The sequence below is a fragment of the Triticum aestivum genome, chromosome 5A, assembly GCF_018294505.1.
Source record: "Triticum aestivum cultivar Chinese Spring chromosome 5A, IWGSC CS RefSeq v2.1, whole genome shotgun sequence".
Lineage (NCBI taxonomy): Eukaryota > Viridiplantae > Streptophyta > Magnoliopsida > Poales > Poaceae > Triticum > Triticum aestivum.
The window spans coordinates 708,730,227-708,753,021 of NC_057806.1; the positions used below are offsets into that span (position 1 = coordinate 708,730,227).

General features: G+C 45.2%; 2 protein-coding genes across 2 annotated transcripts; one reads left to right on the plus strand and one right to left on the minus strand.

Annotated features, from left to right (window-relative positions):
• Window positions 1-615: 615 nt before the first annotated feature.
• On the minus strand, window positions 616-2,495 carry LOC123108577 (cytochrome P450 71A1). The gene is made up of 2 exons (XM_044530341.1): window positions 1,412-2,495; window positions 616-1,329 (listed from the first exon to the last, which is right to left on the minus strand). The coding sequence occupies exons 1-2, from the start codon at window positions 2,381-2,383 to the stop codon at window positions 703-705; spliced, it is 1,599 nt and encodes a 532-aa protein (XP_044386276.1). The 5' UTR covers window positions 2,384-2,495; the 3' UTR covers window positions 616-702.
• Window positions 2,496-21,425: 18,930 nt separating this feature from the next.
• Window positions 21,426-22,431, plus strand: LOC123106186 (uncharacterized). The gene has a single exon (XM_044528412.1). The coding sequence runs from the start codon at window positions 21,532-21,534 to the stop codon at window positions 22,093-22,095; it is 564 nt and encodes a 187-aa protein (XP_044384347.1). The 5' UTR covers window positions 21,426-21,531; the 3' UTR covers window positions 22,096-22,431.
• The last annotated feature ends 364 nt before the right edge of the window (window positions 22,432-22,795 follow it).

The following is a 22,795-nucleotide window of genomic DNA, read 5'->3' on the forward strand; positions in this document are numbered from 1 at the left end:
GCAGTTGGGCGAAGCCCAACAGAGAAAGGGCAATTAATATTGAACCGCGGGTTATTAAAATAAAAAAATCAGGGGCTATTGTGTAAAAATGCTGACGGTGAACGAGTAGAAACGCTCCGTCCCTCCGAGTAGGGCGTTTCGGTGCCCAGGCTCATCTGCATCCGGTTAGAAAAAATTCGTAAAGAATTCAGAAAAATACAAAAAATTCCAAAAACAAAATCTGCGGTAGACAATTTGATGCGTGAGACCCGCTCTAAGTTTTAAGTCATTTGGACATTTGAGCAGCTCTCAGCAAAAAAGACAAATCGGGCCAAAACAGTACGTGAACAGTAAACATTTTTATAGACTCTCAATTTGTCTTTTTTGATGAGATCTCCTCGGATGTCCAAATGATATGAAAATTGGAGCGCACCTCAGGCATTAAATTGTCTACCACACAAAAAAAATTGGATTTTTTAGTATTTGTTTTGATTTTTTTCATCAGCGCGGGTGCAGATGAGCTCGGATGCGGAGATGGATTTTCGCCGTCCCTACATACTTTATTAGTACGTTAGGTATAGATGTATGACGTTGCATTGCTACAGAGGACAAGCATATTTGATATCTTCTTGATATTAGAAAAATGTTGTTAAAGAAATAGTTGCATCACATAGCTTTGAAATTTCTATAATCAATTCGAGGAGCACAACATGAATCCGAACTTCACGTCAATGCCCACGGTGCAGCCAGGACGTGAAGCGGAACCCTCTTCCGCGAGGTGATCCCAGGCGCCTCCTCCATGTCCACCACCTCCTCCGTCCCGCCCTCCGGCAGCGCCCAGTCGAACCGGCCGACGAGGTTGGCAATCGCGATCTCCACGATGGACATGGTGAAGTTGATCCCCGGGCACACCCTCCTCCCGGAACCGAACGGTACGAGCTGGAAATGCCGGCCCCGGAAGTCCACCTCGCCGCCGGTGCCGAGAAACCTCTCCGGCCGGAACTCCTCCGGAGACTCCCAGCTGCCCGGGTCCCTTCCGATGGCCCAGGCGTTCACGATCACCATGGTCTTGCTCGGCACGTCGTACTGCTGGATCCTCGTCTGCTCCATGGCCTCGCGGGGGATCAGCAGCGGCCCCGGAGGGTGCAGCCGCATCGTCTCCTTCATCACCGTTTTCAGGTAGACCATCCCCTGTAAATCTTCTTCGGTGATCATATCGGAGTTGGTGCTTACGGATCTACTCCTTAGCTCGTCTTGTAGCTTTTCCATGGCCTCCTTGTTGCGGAGCAGCTCTGCCATGGCCCATTCGAGCACGATGATGGTGGAGTCTGCCCCTGCCCCGAACAGATTCTGCGTGTCCGGCAGGAAATACGACGTGAATTTTTAGGTAAAGTCACAGTCAGTCAGTGAGTGACTCATTCAGTGCGCGTACCGCTAGGAGCCCCTTCACGTTGTCCCTCGTGAATCGCCGCTCCGTGGACGCGCCGCCGGTGCCGGTGCCGGAGGTGTTGTTGCCGAGGGACAGCAGCACGTCGACGAAGGTGCTGTCGTGCCGCCCCAGCGCGTCGCCTCCGTGGACTCCGCCCATGCGACTCTCCGCGGCGTCGACGATCTCCTCGAGGACGGCGTCGATCCTGTCGAACGCCTTGCCGACCTTGGTGTCGGTGCCGTCCAGGGCGCCTACCCACGCCAGGCTAGGGAAGTAGTCGCCGACGTGGAACGTGCCGAGCAGCGCGTTGCCCTCCTCCAGCAGCGCGTCCACCTTGGCGCCCCACCCGTCGGCGCGCGTGGCGGCGCTCGCCCCGAACACGATCCGCCCGATCACGTTCTTGGCGAACACGGCCAGGAGCTCGCTCAGGGGCACGACGCGCGCCTGCCGCCGGACCTTGTCCAGGAGCGCGCCCACCTCGTCCTCCCGGACGGCGCGGTAGGCGCGCACCCTGGCGGGGCTGAGGAGGTGGAGCACGCAGGTCTTGCGGGCGCGCAGCCAGTAGGGGCCGTGCGGGGCGAAGGCGACGTCGGTGCAGCCGTAGAAGAGCTTGGAGGGGATGGCGAGCGAGGGGCGGGTGGCGAAGACGTGGTCCTGCGCCAGCATCACCTCCCGCGCGGCGCCGGCCGAGGACACGACGACGGCCGGGACCTGGCCGAGGCGGAGGAGCATGACGGGGCCGTGCGCGGCGGCGAGGGCGGCCAGCGTGCGGTGCGGGAGGCGGCCGCCCGCGAGCTGGTGCAGGTTGCCCACGAGCGGGAGCCGCCACGGGGAAGGCGGCGGGGCGGACTTGGAGTGATGGGAGCGAGCAGCACGGAGGAGTAGCGTGCAGCACAGGATGGTGGCCACGGGGAGGAGGAAGAGGAGGACGGCGTCTTCCATGGCCGGCCGCTCTCTCGTGGACCCGTCTTCCATGACGGGGTTGGCAGTGTTAACTGTTGACAGGACAGGAGTGGTGCGGCTGATGCCCGGCCGGATTTGACGGATCGAACATGGAGCAGCAGCAGACAACTACTATTACTATGAGAAGAAAGGTGGGAAGCAGAAGCTCGATAATGGCCACACCGATCGGGCATGTGCCATTTAATACTCTACGTGCGGCACTGTGTATCTTCTAGGTAATGATATGATTTTCAATGTTGCACTCTGATCAGCATGTGCTGCATGGGGGACGCCCGTGCACATGCATGCATGGGAGGAATCATTACAGATCTCCACTAGCACTACAAACCCTCAAAATAAAATAAAAATCTCCACTACTACGTCCCTCCCAAATATTAAGGGCTAAATCTATCTCGATGCTATATCCATAAGATCTTATATTGATCCATGTAAATTTTTGTTTTATGCTTGTTCTTTATTTTATTTTTCTTACGTATTGTGTCACTTGAGTTTCGGTCAACTGAAACCTAGCTACACTAACTTCAACATGAATCATCAAAACGGCCGTCATGAAATATTCGTGACACGTCCCGAAAATGACCGCGAACAACTTTAGGGATTCAGAGTTTGTCTTGGGGTAAAGACTTCTTTGTTTTGTTGAATCAGCAATGGAGGCCATCCAACCGGAATTGTCAAATAAAGAGGATAATAGATTTTCATTATATTTTGGAATAATATTTATACATAGCAAAAGGACTGGGCGTTGTGGTTCTAAGTCTGACAGTAGAATAGGGGGTATGTATGAAGAGGCAAGATCCTAGCTACGGTGAAGTTGTGCACGTGAGATTTACGAGTTCAGGCCCTTCGCGAAGGAAGTTAGAGGGGGTGCGAACCCTTGTGCCTGAGGAGGGGTGGCTTATATAGAGTTCGCCAGACCCCTCCGGCCCTCACTTACACAGGGTTCAATGTACATAAAGATAGGACGTTACTGGTAACGCCAACAATAAAGACATATAAATGATCATTAAGACTACGGAGTGAACGCCTGACCATTGTCATTCAGAGTGACCTCAGATCTTCTGTTCTCCGAGTGGTTTCCAGTATGGTCGAATGAATATATCTTGGTCGAATGGAATTGGGCTATCCGGGTGAACTCTCAGTCGAGTGGGTTTGTGTCCTGTGGTGATTTCAGTCGGTAGAATCCGTTGTCCTTTAAATGTCCTTGACTGTAGGGCAATGTCCTTGGGTAGGGTGCTTAGATCAGGTCTATTGCCCTACCCTAGGTACATGTCATCGTCATTACCCCCCGAATGGTTCTGGGCCCGAGTGAAGATGGAGTTGAAGGTGGTTCCGACCCAACTTTCATGCTTCGGAAGCATTTTACTTGGATTGGCGAACCATGCAAAAACTTCAACTTCATTTTCAGTCGCCTTGAGCCATTCAGAAGTTGTCGAGTGAACTTTGTTGATAAGCTTCGAGTGTTTAATATGGTATAAAATCTTCGGCATGATTGACCGCTCTGTCGTTCCTGGATCTCGCGTGATTCAAAATTTGGGGAAGCGCGCGGGGCGGAGAGGGCCGCGGTAATCAGAGTGGATTAGGCTGGGGCGCCTCGATCCCCACGCCACCTTTTTCGCCACGTACTGCGCGCGCGACTGTTGCGGGATTTGACAGGATTGCTCGGGCCCACAAGTCAGTCACTCCGCGAACAAGCCCATATAAGGCATATGGGCCGGTACCTTTGCACTATGCGCCCCATTTCCTTTCTTCCTCCTCTGCTTCTCCACTGCGCCCGCCTCCTCCCTCGATGCCGCCGCCCGGCCCAAGCGCAACCCGCAACGATGGCGAAGGACAAGACGGCGGCCCTGGAGCGTGCGAAGAAGGCGACGGCGAAGGCAAAGGGCAGGAAGACGAGCCGGGGCGGGTCGTCGTCGAGATCTAGCCTGCCGCCCGGCTGGATCCAGGGCAACTGGATTCGATCGACGATCCAGCAGGAGGACTTGGAGGATCTGGTGGAGGGGGGATTGATTCCCCACGACTCCTGGCAGCTTCCGGAGGACGAGACTGAGCCGCAGCCGTAAGAGGGTGACTGTGTCCTTCTCGCCACTCACGTCGACCGCGGATTCTCTTTGCCTCCACATCCTTTTTCCAGGGTTTTCTGAATTTCTTTGGAGCCCAACTTCATCACTTATCTCCCAACACTATCACATACCTTGCTGCATTCGTGTCCATGTGCGAGAACTTTCTGGGGTGTCGACCGCACTGGGGTCTCTTCAAGCACATTTTCACTTGTCGTTCTTAGTCTGTAAAAAAGGCTAATCCGAGTGATGAGAGGACACATGTGATCCAGATGTGTGGAGGTTTAGGAATCCAGATGAGGGGTAAGAGCACTTTCCCAGCTATGATTCTTCCCGAGTCAGTCAGAGGTTGGCAGTCTACCTGGTTCTACTGCAAGCACTAGCCGACTCCTGGATAGTCGACTGGCCTTCCCCCATTTTCCATGGGTCGAGTTGAGAAATCCTGCCCCTTGAAGGTGAATCCAGCTGAAAAAGCGGAGGTGAATATGCTAGTTGATCGAGTAGTCCAACTTGTCCGTGATGGGGTGACTGGCATGGACTTGCTAGAGGTATTCCTCGGTCGACGTATCCAGCCACTCTAAGCCCGCGATCATCCAATGTGGATGTACTGGGTATCAAAGACATCATCCGAATCCACCCGGAAGAAGCCGATGAGGAGACGGTGGCGCAGTGGTTGCAGGGCATCACCGGTAACAAGGACAACCCCAGGGGGTCTAGGAGGCTGATACGTCAATTTTGCATCATGTTTTTATACCGATAATTATGGCATTATGGGCTGTTATTACACATTATGTCACAATACTTATGCCTATTATCTTTTATTTTACAAGGTTTACATGAAGAGGGGGAATGCCGGCAGCTGGAATTCTGGGCTGGAAAAGGAGCAAATATTAGAGACCTATTCTGCACAACTCCAAAAGTCATGAAACTCCACGGGAGTTATTTTCAGAATATATAAAAAATACTGAGCGAAGAAAGTACCAGAGGGGGGCCACCCACCATCCACGAGGGTGGGGCCGCGCCCTACCCCCTGGGCGCGCCCCCTGCCTCGTGGGCCCCCTGGTGGCCCTCTGATGCCCATCTTTGGCTATATGGAGTCTTTCGTCGAGGAAAAAATCATAAGCAAGCTTTTGGGAAGAAACTCCGCCGCCACAAGGCGGAACCTTGGCGGAACCAATCTAGGGCTCCGGTAGAGATGTTCTACCGGGGAAACTTCCCTTCGGGAGGGGGAAATCATCACCATCGTCATCACCAACAATCCTCTCATCGGGAGGGGGCCAATCTCCATCAAAATCTTCACCAGCACCATTTCATCTCAAACCCTAGTTCGTCTCTTGTCTCCAATCTTTGTATCCAAACCTCAGATTGGTACCTGTGGGTTGCTAGTAGTGTTGATTACTCCTTTGTAGTTGATGCTAGTTGGTTTACTTGGTGGAAGATCATATGTTTAGATCCATTATGCATATTAATACCCCTCTGATTATGAACATGAATATGCTTTGTGAGTAGTTACGTTTGTTCCTGGGGACATGGGAGAAGTCTTGCTATAAGTAGTCATGTGAATTTGGTATTCGTTCGATATTTTGATAAGATGTATGTTGTCATCCCTCTAGTGGTGTCATGTGAACGTCGACTACATGACACTTCACCATTGTTTGGGCCTAGAGGGAGGCATTGGGAAGTAATAAGTAGATGATGGGTTGTTAGAGTGACAGAAGCTTAAACCCTAGTTTATGCGTTGCTTCGTAAGGGGCTGATTTGGATCCATATGTTTCATGATATGGTTAGGTTTACCTTAATACTTCTGTTGTAGTTGCAGATGCTTGCAATGGGGGTTAAGCATAAGTGGGATGCTTGTCCAAGTAAGGACAGTGCCCATGCACCGGTCCACCCACATATCAAATTATCGAAGTACCAAACGTGAATCATATGAACGTGATGAAAACTAGCTTGGTGATAATTCCCATGTGTCCTCGGGAGCGCTTTCCTTCATATAAGAGGTTGTCCAGGCTTGTACTTTGCTACAAAAAGGATTGGGCCATCTTGCTGCACCTTATTTACTTTTATTACTTGCTACTCGTTACAAATTACCTTATCACAAAACTATCTGTTACCGATAATTTCAGTGCTTGTAGAGAATACCTTACTGAAAACTGCTTATCATTTCCTTGTGCTCCTCGTTGGGTTCGACACTCTTACTTATCGAAAAGGCTACAATAGATCCCCTGCACTTGTGGTTCATCAAGACTCTTTTCTTGCGCCGTTGCCGGGGAGTGAAGCGCCTTTGGTAGGTGGAATTTGGTAAGGAAATATTTACATTGTGTGCTGAAATTTACTGTCACTTGTTACTATGGAACATAATCCTTTGAGGGGCTTGTTCGGGATATCTTCACCCCGACCAGTAGAGCAAAGAGTTGCTCCTCAACCTACTGAAAATGTTTACTTTGAAATTCCTTCGGATATGATAGTGAAACTGTTAGCTAATCCTTTTGCAGGAGATGGAACATTGCATCCTGATTTACACTTAATCTATGTGGATGAAGTTTGTGGATTATTTAAGCTTGCAGGTATGCCCGATGATGTTATCAAGAAGAAGGTCTTCCTTTTATCTCTGAAGGGAGAGACATTGACGTGGTATAGGCTATGTGATGATATGGGATCATGGAACTACAAACGATTGAAATTAGAATTTCATCAGAAGTTTTATTCTATGCATCTTGTTCATCGTGATCGTAATTATATATATAATTTTCGGCCCCGCGAAGGAGAAAGCATCACTCAAGCTTGGGGGAGGCTTAAGTCAATGTTATATGCACGCCCCAATCATGAGCTCTCAAGAGAAATGATTATTCAAAATTTTTATGCTTGGCTTTCTCTCAATAATCGCTCCATGCTCGATAGTTCTTGTACTGGATCTTTTATGATGAAGACTATTGAATTCAAATGGGATTTATTGGAAAGAATTATACGCAACTTTGAAGATTGAGACCTCGACGAAGGTAAGGAGTCAGGTATAACACCTAAGTTTGATTGTGTTAAATATTTTATGGATACCGATGTTTTCCGTGAATTTAGCACTAAATATGGACTTGACTCTGAGATAGTAGCTTCTTTCTGTGAGTCCTTTGCTACTCATGTTGATCTCCCAAAGGAGAAGTGGTTTAAATATAATCCTCCCACTGAGGTAAAAGTAGTTGCTCCTATTAAAGTTGAAGAAAAGACTATCACTTATGATGATCTTGTTGTTCCTGAGCCACCTTTCCCTGTTAGAATAAAGGATCATGCTAAAGCTTCAACTGTAGTCAACAGAAGTAATATTAGGACACACAAACCCCCTGAGCAAGTTAAAGTTGAACCTAAAATTGCTATGGTTAAAGATCTCTTGGCCGATAATATTGATGGGCATGTTATTTACTTCTGCAATGAAGCTGCTAGAATTGCTAGACCTGATGCTAGAAATAAACATACACCTGTTGTAGGCACACCTGTTATTTCCGTTAAAATAGGAGATCATTGTTATGATGGCTTATGTGATATGGGTGCTAGTGCAAGTGCAATACCTCATTCCTTATATGAAGAAATTATGCATGATATTGCACCTGCTGAGATAGAAGATATCGATGTTACCATTAAACTTGCCAATAGAGATACTATTTCACCGGTTGGGATTGTTAGAGATGTTGAAGCCTTGTGTGGGAAGGTTAAATATCCTGCTGATGTTCTTGTTCTTGGTTCCCCAGAAGATAGCTTTTGTCCCATTATATTTGGTAGACCCTTCTTGAACATTGTTAATGCTAGGATAGACTGCAAAAAGGATGTTGTTACTATTGGTTTGGGTGATATGTCTCATGAGTTTAATTTTGCTAAATTTAGTAGACAACCCCGTGATGAGGAATTTCCTAGTAAAGATGAAATTATTGGTCTTGCTTCTATTGCCTTGCCTCCTAGTGATCCTTTAGAACAATATTTGCTAGACCATGAAAATGATATGTATATGAATGAAAGAAGGGAAATAGATGAAGTATTCTTTAAACAGGGACCTATTCTGAAACACAACTTGCCTGTTGAAATCCTAGGGGATCCTCCTCCACCCAAGGGTGATCCTGTGTTTGAGCTTAAACCATTGCCTGATACTCTTAAATATGCTTATCTTGATGAAAAGAAGATATATCATGTTATTATTAGTGCTAACCTTTCAAAGCATGAAGAACAGAAATTATTGAAAACTCTGAAGAAGCACTGTGCTGCTATTGGATATACTCTTGATGATCTTACGGGCATTAGTCCCACTCTATGTCAACACAAAATAAATTTGGAGAAAGACGCCAAACCAGTTATTGATCACCAACGACGGCTAAATCCTAAGATGAAAGAAGTGGTAAGAAAGGAAATATTAAAGCTCCTTGAAGCAGGTATAATTTATCCCGTTGCTGGTAGTTAGTGGGTAAGTCCTGTCCATTGTGTCCCTAAGAAGGGAGGTATTACTGTCATTCCTAATGATAAAGATGAATTGATTCCGCAAAGAATTATTAAAGGCTATAGGATGGTGATTGATTTCCGCAAATTAAATAAAGCTACTAAAAAAGATCATTACCCTTTGCCTTTCATCGATCAAATGCTAGAAAGATTATCCAAACATACACATTTTTGCTTTCTAGATGGCTACTCTGGTTTCTCTCAAACACCTGTGTCAGCTGATGATCAAGAAAAGACTACTTCTACTTGCCATTTCGGTACCTTTTCTTATAGACGTATGCCTTTTGGTTTATGTAATGCACTTGCTACCTTTCAAAGATGCATGATGGCTATATTCTCTGACTTTTGTGAAAAGATTTGTGAAGTTTTCATGGATGATTTCTCTGTTTATGGATCTTGTTTTGATGATTGCTGAGCAACCTTGATCGAGTTTTGCAGAGATGTGAAGAAACTAACCTTGTCTTGAATTGGGAGAAGTGCCACTTGATGGTTAATGAAGGTAGTCTTGGGGCATAAAATTTCTGAAAGAGGTATTGAAGTTGACAAAGATAAAGTTGATGCTATTGAAAAGATGTCGTGTCCCAAGGACATCAAAGGTATAAGAAGTTTCCTTGGTCATGCCGGTTTCTATAGGAGGTTCATTAAGGACTTCTCAAAAATTTCCTGGCCTCTGACTAACCTATTACAAAAAGATATTCCTTTTGTCTTTGATGATGATTGTGTAGAAGCATTTGAAATACTTAAGAAAGCCTTGATTTATGCACCTATTGTTCAACCACCTGATTAGAATTTACCCTTTGAAATCATGTGTGATGCTAGTGACTATGCTGTAGGTGCTGTTCTAGGACAAAGAGTTGATAAAAAATTAAATGTTATTCAATATGCTAGTAAAACTCTAGACAATGCCTAGAGAAATTATGCTACTACTGAAAAGGAATTCTTAGCAGTTGTATTTGCTTATGATAATTTCAGACCTTATATTGTTTATTCTAAAGTAACTGTTCACACGGATCATGCTGCTATTAAATATCTTATGGAAAAGAAAGATGCTAAACCTAGACTTATTAGATGGGTTCTCCTGCTACAAGAATTTGATTTGCATATTATTGATAGAAAGGGAGCTGAGAATCCCGTTGCAGACAACTTGACTAGGTTAGAGAATGTTCTTGATGACCCACTACCTATTGATGATAGCTTTCTTGATGAACAATTAGCTGTCATAAATGCTTCTCGCACTGCTCCATGGTATGATGATTATGCTAATTACATTGTTGCTAAATTTATACCACCTAGTTTCACATACCAGCAAAAGAAAAGGTTTTTCTATTATTTAAGACATTACTTCTGGGATGACCCACACCTTTATAAAGAAGGAGTAGATGGAGTTATTAGATGTTGTATACTTGAGCATGAACAGGAACAGATCCTACGCAAGTGTCACTCTGAAGCTTATGGAGGACACCATGCTGGAGATAGAACTGCACATAAGGTATTGCAATCCGATTTTTATTGGCCTACTCTCTTCAAGGATGCCCATAAGTTTGTCTTATCTTGTGATGAATGTCAAAGAATTGGTAATATTAGTAGACGTCAAGAAATGCCTATGAATTATTCACTCGTTATTGAACCATTTGATGTTTGGGGCTTCAATTATATGGGACCATTTCCTGATACGTCTCCAACGTATCTATAATTTTTGATTGCTCCATGTTATATTATCTACTGTTTTGGACATTATTGAGCTTTATTATCCACTTTTATATTATTTTTGGGACTAACCTATTAACCGGAGGCCCAGCCCAGAATTGCTGTTTTTTGCATGTTTTAGGGTTTCGAAGAAAAGGAATATCAAACGGAGTCCAAACGGAATGAAACCTTCGGGAATGTGATTTTCTCAACGAACAAGACCTAGGAGACTTGGACCCTACGTCAAGACACAAAAGAGGAGGCCACGAGGTAGGGGGCGCGCCTACCCCCCAGGTGTGCCCTCCACCCTCGTGGGCCCCCTGTTGCTCCACTGACGTAATTCTTCCTCCTATATATACCTACGTACCCCCAAACGATCAGATACAGAGCCAAAACCCTAATTCCACCGCCGCAACTTTCTGTATCCACGAGATCCCATCTTGGGGCCTGTTTCGGAGCTCCACCGGAGGGGGCATCGATCATGGAGGGCTTCTACATCAACAACATAGCCTCTCCAATGAAGTGTTAGTAGTTTACCTCAGACCTACGGGTCCATAGTTAGTAGCTAGATGGCTTCTTCTCTCTTTTTGGATCTCAATACAATGTTCTCCCCCTCTCTTGTGGAGATCTATTCGATGTAATCTTCCTTTTGTGGTGTGTTTGTTGAGACCGATGAATTGTGGGTTTATGATCATGTCTATCTATGAACAATATTTGAATCTTCTCTGAATTATTTTATGTATGATTGGTTATCTTTGCAAGTCTCTTGGAATTATTAGTTTGTTTTGGCCTACTAGATTGATCTTTCTTGCAATGGGAGAAGTGCTTAGCTTTGGGTTCAATCTTGTGGTGTCCTTTCCCAGTGACAGTAGGGGCAGCAAGGCACGTATTGTATCATTGCCATCGAGGATAACAAGATGGGGTTTATTTCATATTGCATGAATTTATCTCTCTACATCATGTCATCTTGCTTAAGGCATTACTCTGTTTTTAACTTAATACTCTAGATGCATGCTGGACAGCGGTCGATGAGTGGAGTAATAGTAGTAGATGTAGAATCATTTCGGTCTACTTGTCACGGACGTGATGCTTATATACATGATCATACCTAGATATTCTCATAACTATGCTCAATTCTGTCAATTGCTCAATAGTAATTTGTTCACCCACCGTAGAATACTTATGCTCTTGAGAGAAGCCACTCGTGAAACCTATGGCCCCCGGGTCTATCTTTATCATATTAATCTACCAATACTTAGTTATTTTCTTTTGCTTTTACTTTGCATCTTTATCATAAAATTACCAAAAATATTATCTTATCATATCTATCAGATCTCACTCTCTTAAGTGGCCGTGTAGGGATTGACAACCCCTTAACGTGTTGGTTGCGAGGATTTATTTGTTTTTTGCAGGTGTGAGGGACTCGCGCGTAGCCTCCTACTGGATTGATACCTTGGTTCTCAAAAACTGAGGGAAATACTTACGCTACTTTGCTGCATCATCCCTTCTTCTTCGGGAAAAACCAACGCAGTGCTCAAGAGGTAGCAAGAAGGATTTCTGGCGTCGTTGTCGGGGAGGTCTACGCAAAAGTCAATATACCAAGTACCCATCACATACCCTTATCTCCCGCATTACATTATTTGCCATTTGCCTCTCGTTTTCCTCTCCCTTATCTTCTTCGTTGACCCCTGAGTTGGAAATCTTTCACTTTAAACAAAGACTAGGAGAAAACTTAAAAGATGCCTGGTTGAGAATAATGGAGTCTTATCATAATTGTACCTCTGAAATAACCTGAGAATTTTGCTTTGCAATTTTTATGTTGGATTAAATATGTCTCATAGACAACTCTTGGATTGCGTTGCCAAAGGCAATTTTATTGAAATCGATCCCCATATTGCGCTTGAAATTATAGAAGGTATAGTAGGAACACTACCTCAACAAAAGGGGCCTCATCCTACGCAGGAAGAGACACAAGTTTTTGAATTTTTTTGTGAAGTTACTAAATTTTTAGAGAAGTCTCTTGAACCTCTTAAGAACGTTAGCGGAAATATTCACCGAATGAATATGTTCATTACTCTTTGCAATATGTGGTTGGATTCTTTATATCTAAAAATTTCAGAATATGATGGGAAACGTAAAGAACCCCTCGGATTCGAGCTTGATTCTTCTAAAAAGTTGAAAACCAAAGATGGCAATACCTAGATCTATCCTTGCTTGTTATGCCTAGCTAGGGGCATTAAACGATAGCGCTTGTTGGGTGGCAACCCAATTTTCTTTTTATTCCTTGCTTTTTGCTCCTGTTTAGTAATAAATAATTTACCTAGCCTCTGTTTTGGTTGTGTTTTTTGTGTTTAATTAGTGTTTTTCCAAGTAGAACCGTTGGGAAGACTTGGGGAAAGTCTTGTTAAACTTGATGTAAAAAACAGAAACTTTAGCGCTCACGAGAACTGCTGTAATTTTTATTTGGAAAGTGCTATTTCGTTAATTCTTTTTGCAGATGATTAATAGATAAATTCCTCACGTTTAGCAATTTATTTTAGAATTTGTGGGGTTACATATCTTCCGCTAGCTACAGATTACTACAGACTGTTCTGTTTTTGACAGATTCTGTTTTTCGTGTGTTGTTTGCTTATTTTGATGAATCTATGGCTAGTAAAATAGTTTATAAACCATAGAGAAGTTGGAATACAGTAGGTTTAACAACAATATAAACAAAGAATGAGTTCATTACAGTACCTTGAAGTGGTCTTTTGTTTTCTTTCGCTAACAGAGCTCACGAGATTTTCTAATTTGAGTTTTGTGTTGTGAAGTTTTCAAGTTTTGGGTAAAGATTTTATGGATTATGGAACAAGGAGTGGCAAGAGCCTAAGATTGGGGATGCCCATGGCACCCCCAAGATAACCTAAGGACACCTAAAAGCCAAAGCTTGGGGATGCCCCGGAAGGCATCCCCTCTTCCGTCTACTTCTATCGGTAACTCTACTTGGAGCTATATTTTGATTCACCACATGATATGTGTTTTGCTTGGAGCGTCTTGTATTATTTGAGTCTTTGCTTTCTAGTTTACCACAATCATCCTTGCTGTACACACCTTTGGAGAGAGCCATACATGACTTGGAATTTGTTAGAATACTCTATGTGCTTCGCTTATATCTTTTGAGTTATATAGTTTTGCTCTAGTACTTCACTTATATCTTTTAGAGCACGATGGTGGATTTGTTTTATAGAAACTATTGAGCTCTCATGCTTCACTTAGATTATTTTGAGAGTCTTAATAGCATGGTAATTTGATTAAAATCCTAATATGCTAGGTATTAAAGATTCGTAAAATTTTCTTATGAGTGTTTTGAAGACTAAGAGAAGTTTGATGCTTGATGATTGTTTTGAGATATGGAGGTAATAATATCAAAGTCGTGCTAGTTGAGTAGTTGTGAAATAGAGAAATACTTGTGTTGAAGTTTGCAAGTCCCGTAGCATGCACATATGGTAAACATTATGTAACAAATTTGAAACATGAGGTGTTATTTGATTGTCTTCCTTATGAGTGGCGGTCGGGGACGAGCGATGGTCTTTTCCTACCAATCTATCCCCCTAGGAGCATGCGCGTAGTACCGAGGTTTTTGATGACTTGTAGATTTTGCAATAAGTATGTGAGTTCTTTATGACTAATGTTGAGTCCATGGATTATACGGACTCTCACCCTTCCATCCTTGCTAGCCTCTTCGCTACCGTGCATTGCCCTTTCTCACATTGAGAGTTGGCGCAAACTTTGCCGGTGCATCCAAACCCCGTGATATGATACGCTCTTTCACACATAAACCTCCTTATATCTTCCTCAAAACAGCCACCATACCTACCTATTATGGCATTTCCATACCCATTCCGAGATATATTGCCATGCAATTTTCCACCATTCCGTTCATCATGACACATTCATCATTGTCATATTGCTTAGCATGATCATGTAGTTGACATAGTATTTGTGGCAAAGCCACCATTCATAATTGTTTCATACATGTCACTCTTGGTCCATTGCATATCCCGGTACACCGCCGGAGGCATTCATATAGAGTCATCTTTTGTTCTAGTATCGAGTTGTAATCATTGAGTTGTAAATAAATAGAAGTGTGATGATCATCATTTCCTAGAGCATTGTTCCAAGTGAGGAATTATAAAAAAGAGAAAGGCCATAAAAAAGAGAAAGGCCAAATAAAAAAATGAGACAAAAAGAGAGAAGGGACAATGTTACTATCCTTTGCCACACTTGTGCTTCAAAGTAGCACCGTAATCTTCATGATAGAGAGTCTCTTGTTTTATCACTTTCATATACTAGTGGGAATTTTTCATTATAGAACTTGGCTTGTATATTCCGATGGGACGTAGTCGAGGAGTAGTTTTGTTCTGGAAGAGGGGGATTAACATATCACTAAGATCTTATGGAAGGAGGCATGTGGACGTGGATGTTACGGAGGAGGATGGGAGGATATGGAGGCTCACAGGGGTGTATGGTGAATCAGAATTGGAGCGGAAAGTTGAGACATGGAAGATGATGCGCATCCTTGGGCAGCAACACCAAAACGGGCGTCCGTGGTTGTGCCTGGGGGATTTCAATGAGATTCTTACCGGGGGTGAGAAGATAGGGGGAGCTGTTCGTCCTCAACGGTTCATGGATAATTTTAGGGAGGCTCTGGAGGTGTGCGGGCTTTGTGATATTGGTTATGAAGGAGAGAAGTTTACATGGAGAAACCACAGTAAGGAGGTGGATTTGTACATTTGTGAGCGCCCTGATAGGGCTACGGCCAACGCAAAGTGGTGCGAGTGGTTCCCTGAGTTCAATGTGATCAATGGTGCCCGTTGACATTCTGACCACAGGCCGGTTATTGTAAGCACACAAGGGGAGCCAAGGAGAGCAGGTGGAGGTGATCGAGGCTTCCGTTTTGAGGCTTGGTGGCTGCAGGAAGAGGGGTGCAGTGATGTGATCCAAGGAGCTTGGGAGGAGGGGTGTCTAAAGGACAGAGGTGATGTCGCGTCTGCTATGACCAATGTGGCAGGGAGAATGAGGAAATGGAGCCGGGAGGTGGCGGGAGAGTTAGAGGAGCGCCTGAGGAAAGCACGGCGTGAGCTGGAAAACTGCATGCGGGCGCCAGTCTTGGATGCCTTGTCGAGGAACTAGAGGGCAAGAAAAATACCAAAGCTAACAACATTCCCATGTCACATGGCTCCGGGACGGAAATAGGAGCACAAAGTACTTTATGGCCGTGGCATCAACGAAGAGAAAGGCAAACCGGATTAAGAAGTTAAGAAGGGAGGATGGCACGGAGGTGAAGGAAGGGGAGGAGATGACTAACTATGTCTGTTCATTTTTTCAGGATCTCTTCAGTTCAGCGGGTGTAAACCGACTACCGGGACTCATAAATAAGGTCCAACCCCATGTGACTCCGGCAATGAGATCCATACTGGAAGCAGAAGTAACACGGGAAGAGGTTAAGGCGGTGCTTGACCATATTGGTGATTTAAAGGCGCCGGGTCCGGACGGTATGCCCTCCATCACCTATAAGAAGCATTGGCATTTTATGGGAAATAAAGTAGTTGATGAGGTGCTTGCGGTGCTGAATGGTGGTGATATGCCGCACAGGTGGAACGATACGGTTGTAGTCCTTATACCGAAGGTAAAGAACCCCAACAGAATAAAGGATCTACGGCCGATAAGCCTCTGCAACGTGGTTTACAAGATAGTCTCCAAGGTTATAGCAAACCGACTCAAACTTGTGCTCCCGGATATTATTTCCTTGAACCAGAGCGCCTTTGTCCCAGATCGGATGATCACTGACAACATGCTTGTGGCCTATGAGTTGTCGCATTATCTTCTTAACAAGAAGAAGGGAAAGGAGGGCATCGCAGCGGTGAAAGCGGATATGAGTAAAGCATATGATAGAGTTGAATGGGAGTTTCTAAGGGCAATGCTGAGCAAGTTGGGATTTGGTACTCGCTGGATCGATTTGGTCATGAAGTGTGTATGCTCTGTAAGATACCAAATAAAAATAAATGGTGTTCTGACCGATCAATTCACTCCCTCTCGAGGTCTCAGGCAAGGGGATCCAGCGTCGCCATACCTATTCGTCATCTGTGCGGACGGGTTGTCAGCCCTGCTACATGATGCGGAGGCGACGGGGAGGATAACCGGGGTCAAGATCTGCCCGCAAGCACCGGTGGTCTCGCATCTGCTCTTCGCTGACGATTCAGTCCTACTCTTGAAAGCTAGGCAAGCGGAGGCACAGGAGCTGCGCCATGCACTAGATCTCTATGAGGCATGCTCTAGGCAATGTATCACCCTCGAGAAGTCAGCGATCATGTTCAACCCTAACACCAGAGCAGCGATCAAATCAGTTGTCAAGAACGCCTTGCAAATTCAGAGCGAATCATGGAATGAGAAGTACCTTGGTTTGCATGTTCACGTTGGTAAATCAAGTCGGAAAGCCTTTGCATTCGTCGAGGGAGCTATGGCAGGCCGAGTATATGGCTGGAAAGAAAGGCTTATTGCAAAGGAGGGCAAAGAAACCTTGGTCACGACGGTCGCTCAAGCCATCCCCACCTTTGCTATGTCTTGTTTCTACTTGACAAATCGTTCTATGAGGAACTAAGCTCTTGGGTAGGAAATTATTGGTGGAGTCAACAGGACAAGGTTCACCCCATCCATTGGATCGGCTAGAAAACACTAACCAAGCCAAAAGCTCAGGGGGGTTTAGGGTTTCGAGACATGCATGATTTCAACATTGCTTTACTATCTAGGCAGATTTGGAGACTCATCCAACACCCAGATTCTCTTTGTGCGCAAGTACTGCAGGCTAGGTATTTTCCGAGCGGCAAGATCCTTGATGCTGTCCCTAAAGATGGTATTTCCTATTCCAGCGCAGTCTACTTCATGGACTTGAACTGTTTCGGGAGGGGTTTATTTGGAGGATTGGTGATGGGACTCAAGTTAGCATTTGGTCAGATCCTTGGATACCTCGGCCCTGGTCACGTCGAGTCATAACACCCAAAGGACAAAACCTTCTAGAGCGAGTCTGCGGCCTCATTGATCCAGCTACCGGGCAGTGGGATGAGCAACTGGTTCGAGACACATTTTGGGCAGACGACATCAAGCACATCCTCCAAATACCACTTCACGAAGGGGTCCAAGACTTTATTGCATGGCAGTATGATACTAAGGGTGCCCACTCTGTCAAGAGTGCTTATAAACTAAAACGGCAACTTGTGCTGCACACGCAGAATGGAGGGGAGGGAGGAAGTGACTCTAATCCTGGAAATCTGAACACCGCCAAAGATGACTCCTGCTAGCGGCTGTGGAGATTGCCTTGTCCAAAAAATATCCAAATGTTCACTTAGCGCCTCAAACACAAGTCCCTCGCCCTTCGCACCAATGTAGCACGCAAGGGGATCCCAATCAATGACACAAAATGCTTGTTCTGTGGTAAGGCTGATGAGGACGTAGCACACCTTTTCATTAAGTGCAAGACAGTGAAGGAAGTGTGGAGGGACTTAGCAATGGAGAAGGAACGAATGGAGCTGGAGACCATTACGTATGTGCATGTAATGGTAGACTACCTCTGGGGTCTGGATGAAAAAAAGCGGCTTCATGTGCTCACCTTCTGGTGGTTGTGGTGGTCAAACAGGAACAAGCTTAGAGAGGGAGAACTGCCTCTCGCGGCGGCAGAAGTGGCGAGAAGGACCAGAAGCAACGTTCTCGAATATCTGCAAATTTTCAGGAAAGCAGATCTGAACGTAAACCCGGATAGATGGCGACCTCCGGTCCAGGCTGGCTACAAGATTAATGTGGATGGCTCCTTTGTTCCTGGCCAGAACCATGCAGGGTGGGGTGTGGCGGTGAGATCAGAAGAGGGGGTCCTCTTACACGCCCGAGCAGGGAGAAGGGACAATGTTTGTGATGTTTTTGCAGCTGAAGCTATTGCCATGTCACATGCAATCACAACAGCAGCAGAGCTCGGCTTGGTTCGTGTGGAGTTCAAGACTGACTCCCAGCTTCTGGCGGAGGCATTGGATTTGTGGAAGGTGGATTCTTCGGCGTACGCGGCGGTTATCGAGGACATGAAATACCAACTGAAACTCTGGTTTTCTTATTTCTCTGTCTCTGTTTGTCGTCGTACAGCAAACTCTGTCGCTCATGAACTGGCTAGTATTGGTCGCTTGTGTGAGCCTGACCACTGCATGCAGTGGCAGGAGGATGTACCTGCCCAAGTGGGCGCTTGTGTTGTGGGCGATTTGCCCGCACGTTGAGTAATAAAGCCATGTTGCTTTCAAAAAAAAAGACATCACATGTGGCTAGGTCAACCTCATGACCCTGCCATCATCCCTCTAAACTTGAGTGTTGATTAATAAAGCCTAGCATGTTGCTAACAAAAAGGAGAGTAACTCCTATTCGGTGTTCAAGTCATCATGTACAGTGCACTTGGTACATGGCGCCCAAGCCCATATTGGTTTTGAGAATGGTTTATTTTAGGTCAGTTTTTATAGTCCTTTCAGGGCCAGTTTTTAAAGTTTTATTTACTTCTTTTTAAATTTTTTATTTTTCTATTCTCTTTTTGTGAATATTGTTTGAATTCAGGTTTTTGAAGTTCATTAACCTTTTTTGTGAATTTTTTAAAATTGCAAACAATTTCCAAATTTGCAAACACATTTCAAATGCATGATGTTTTTTTAACCATATCTTTTATCAGCTGGTGAACTTTTCTAAAACTCTGTGAACTTTTTTCCAAATTGGCGAACTTTTTTGAACTCCTTTTTTTAAAAATTGCATTTTTTATCTGTGACACACGTGAACCTTTCCGAAGCCCATAATATTTGGAAATCTGTGAATTTTTTGAATGGTCAATGCTCATGTCAACAATACAAGGCTCTAGTCAACAAAAGGGTCAAGTCAATGATCAACACGTAAAGTTACCAGATCAATCCAAGAGGGGGGGGGGGGGGGGGGGGGGGGGTTTACCAGCTGCCGTCGCTGGGCCAGCCCAAATGATGAGGATGAGCGCCAGATTTCCTATTAGCGCATAAATCGCTGTATAGGAGGTCTTGTATAGGATCCTATGCCTTTCCGGTGAATGCTATGTCTCGCTTGTAGCGAGACTAGCATCCGTCTCACCTGAAGCTTTTCTACAGCGCGCACGTGTATGGACCGGCCGTATAGCTTGTTACTCATTCGGTTAGTCGTTAGTCTGTTCACTGATGTGTTCGTTCGGTTTCTTTTGTTTTTGTTTGGTTTTCTTATTTATTCTTTGGTTTTCTTTTTCTTTCTTTGTTTAATTGTCATACTTAATTATCTTTTCAATTTTTCTTTGATTTCTCTTTGTTTCTTCGTGGTTCCCTTTGGTTTATCTTTTCTTTCTCATTTTCTTTGGTTTTTTTGTTTTTAATGGTTTTTTTTTGTTTTCTTAGTTACTTTATCGGTATTCATTGTTTTCCATTCCTTTGTACTTGTTTATTCAATTTTTCTTTCTTTTGTTTTCTTTTTTCCTTTGCTTTTTGTTTTTTTTTCATTCTACATTTATCGTATATGTCATGAACTTTTTTCTAATACACGCTCAATATTTTTCCAATAAAGGCTTAACATTTTTGTAATACACAGTCAACCTTTTTTCTTTACACATTTTTTATATTTTCAAATGCTTGATTAACATTTCTTAAATACAAGACCATCATTTTCTAAATACATGGTTAACATTTTTATTTGCATATTTTATTATTTTGAAATTCTTGACTAACAATTTTCAAATACAAGATTAATTTTGTAAATACATGGTCAACAATTTCTTCTATATACATTTAACATTTTTTTCAAATGCTTGTTTAACATTTTTCGAATGCAAGATTAATATTCATTGAATACATGGTCAACATTTTTTCATTAGACATTTAACATTTTTTTTTCAAATGCATGATTAACATTTTTTAAATACATGATCAAATTTTTTCATGCACATTTTTTGTGTGTATGTGAGAAGCATTTTCTCAATACACATTTACCAACTTTCAATTGCTTGATTAACCTTAAACTTTTTTTGCAATTTTTTAAATGCAAAGTGTTTTTTGTAATATATTTGTTTAGAATATTTGGATGTAAAAAACTTGAAAACAAAAACATGAAACCCCCCAGAAAATTCGAGGTTGTGGCTTTCGGTGAGCTGGGCCAGCACATCTGGCACTTGCTGTGACGCGAGGGTTCCCTGCATCTCACTATAAGCGAGACATAGGGGCGTCCTGCCTTACCTTGTCATGCTTTGCTGGCTTTTGGACGGTGCTTATAAAAAGTCCCAGACTAGCAAAAAAATGCATCTTAAGCCCACCCGGGAGACAAGCCAGACCCTCTCCAGGACCGGGTCGTCGGGCCTTGCTGCGCGGGGAGAATATCTAGTGCTTCGGCACCCTGGGTGCTATAGAGATACAGCATCCGAGAGCCGTTGGATCTGAAATTCAACGGGCTCCCGGGAATTCTGAAACATTTTGCAAAAAGCCATTTAGAAGTCCGATAATTAGGCATACATTCAGCAAATCCAGCAACTCCCAAATACCGTCCATCTGATACCCGATGGCCAGGAGCCCGTATCACGGTAGCACCTGGGTCCTTGGGAGGACCAGATATTCTTCCGGTTACCCATGCCTACCCCTCAAAGAAAAAAAGGCTACACATGCCCATATTTAGGACCCGGACACACAATAACGAAACCATCCGAGGACCAAACCGCAAAACCTCCCCCTCCCGTCGGCCAAGGAAGGAAGACTCTTCCGCCCGATAAAGCATCGGAAGTCTCCTCCCCACCGCGCCGAGTCAAACAAACCTCCCCCAATTCCATCCCCATTCCCCAAAATTTTCCCCACCGGCGACGACGCCCTCCCCAAATCCGATCCGCCGCCGCCGTTGACGCCAGCCATGGCCGCCGCCTGCCGCGCCCTGCTGCTCCTCCTCGCCGCCGCCGCGGTGGCCCTCCTCGCGGCGCCCCCGGCGGCCGCCGCCCGCCCCTGCGGCCGCGCGCAGACGCTGCTCATCTCCTTCTCCTCCTTCTCCCGCCCCAACCCGGACCCGGCCGACCCCTCGCCGCTCACCACCACCGTCGTCACCGTCCTCCGCGTCCGCCGCCTCGGCCCGCACCGCTTCCACGCCCACGACCAGAACCACCTCCAGATCCGCCGCCCCGCCGAGTCCCTCCCCGCCGTCGGCACCCCCGAGACCGACGCCGACGCCGCCTCCTCCTTCCAGGAGCGCGCCAAGGACATCCTCGTCGTCGTCTCGGGCCTGCTCTTCGGCTTCGGCTGCGGCGCCCTCACCGCCGCCTCCATGTACCTCGTCTGGTCCCTCGTCGCCTCCACCGGCGCCGCCAGCCCCTACGAGGAGCTCTACAGCGACGACGAGGACGACGACGGCGCCGAGAGCCCCAAGAAGGCCGGCTACGTCATCATCCACGGCGCCGAGGACGTCGTCGCCGGTAAGAACTAACTAGGATCGGGCTTTGCAATCGTCGTCGGCAGGCAGAGGATTCGGGTTGCATAATTATATGGAATTGTGGAGTACTCTTATACTATATTCGCACCTATGATACGTGTTGCGCCTGTTTACCGTTCTCTATGTGTGTGTGTGTGTGGTTGGGGAGGACAAATTGTGAAGAATGTGATTCCTATCTGTTCTTACATATATATGGTCAATTTCATGCCCAAACATGATTATGTATCCATCCTTAAGCATGAAACTTGATGGTTTCTGCTGCCTAGTAAAATTGCAACATGTAAACAACCTGTGGTGAATTGTAGCAAGTTGTTTGTGCAGTTATCGTCACCGAATGTGCAGAATTTTCACCCCTGACAGGGGTATCAGTCGAGTGATGTGTCTATTTCGATGGGATCGGGGCCTGGTGTAGATAATCCTGGAGTGATCAGTCATTTGTCTGCATAGGGACACCTCATATAGTCATGTTTGCATCATTTCCCACTAAAACCCGACCCCTGAGTGTGACTCTGGAACCTCCTTGGATGTATGCATGGCTTCCAATTAGGCAAAGTTAGGTGCAGTGCACCGACTGTCTAATGCTATGGTTTCTAGTAATAAACTGATTTCTGATCCCCTTGAATTTCTCCACTCCACTACTTAATCGCGGAACCTACTCCTGAAATGAAATTTTATGAAATGTGAGCTCTTGGAT

Coding starts and splice junctions, on each gene's coding strand:
- LOC123106186 (XM_044528412.1), top strand. CDS start 21,532: ATGGCCGCCGCCTGCCGCGCCCTGCTGCTCCTCCTCGCCGCCGCCGCG.
- LOC123108577 (XM_044530341.1), bottom strand. CDS start 2,383: ATGGAAGACGGGTCCACGAGAGAGCGGCCGGCCATGGAAGACGCCGTC. Junction 1,330..1,411: donor ACGTGAAGGGGCTCCTAGCG/GTACGCGCACTG, acceptor CCGGACACGCAG/AATCTGTTCGGGGCAGGGGC.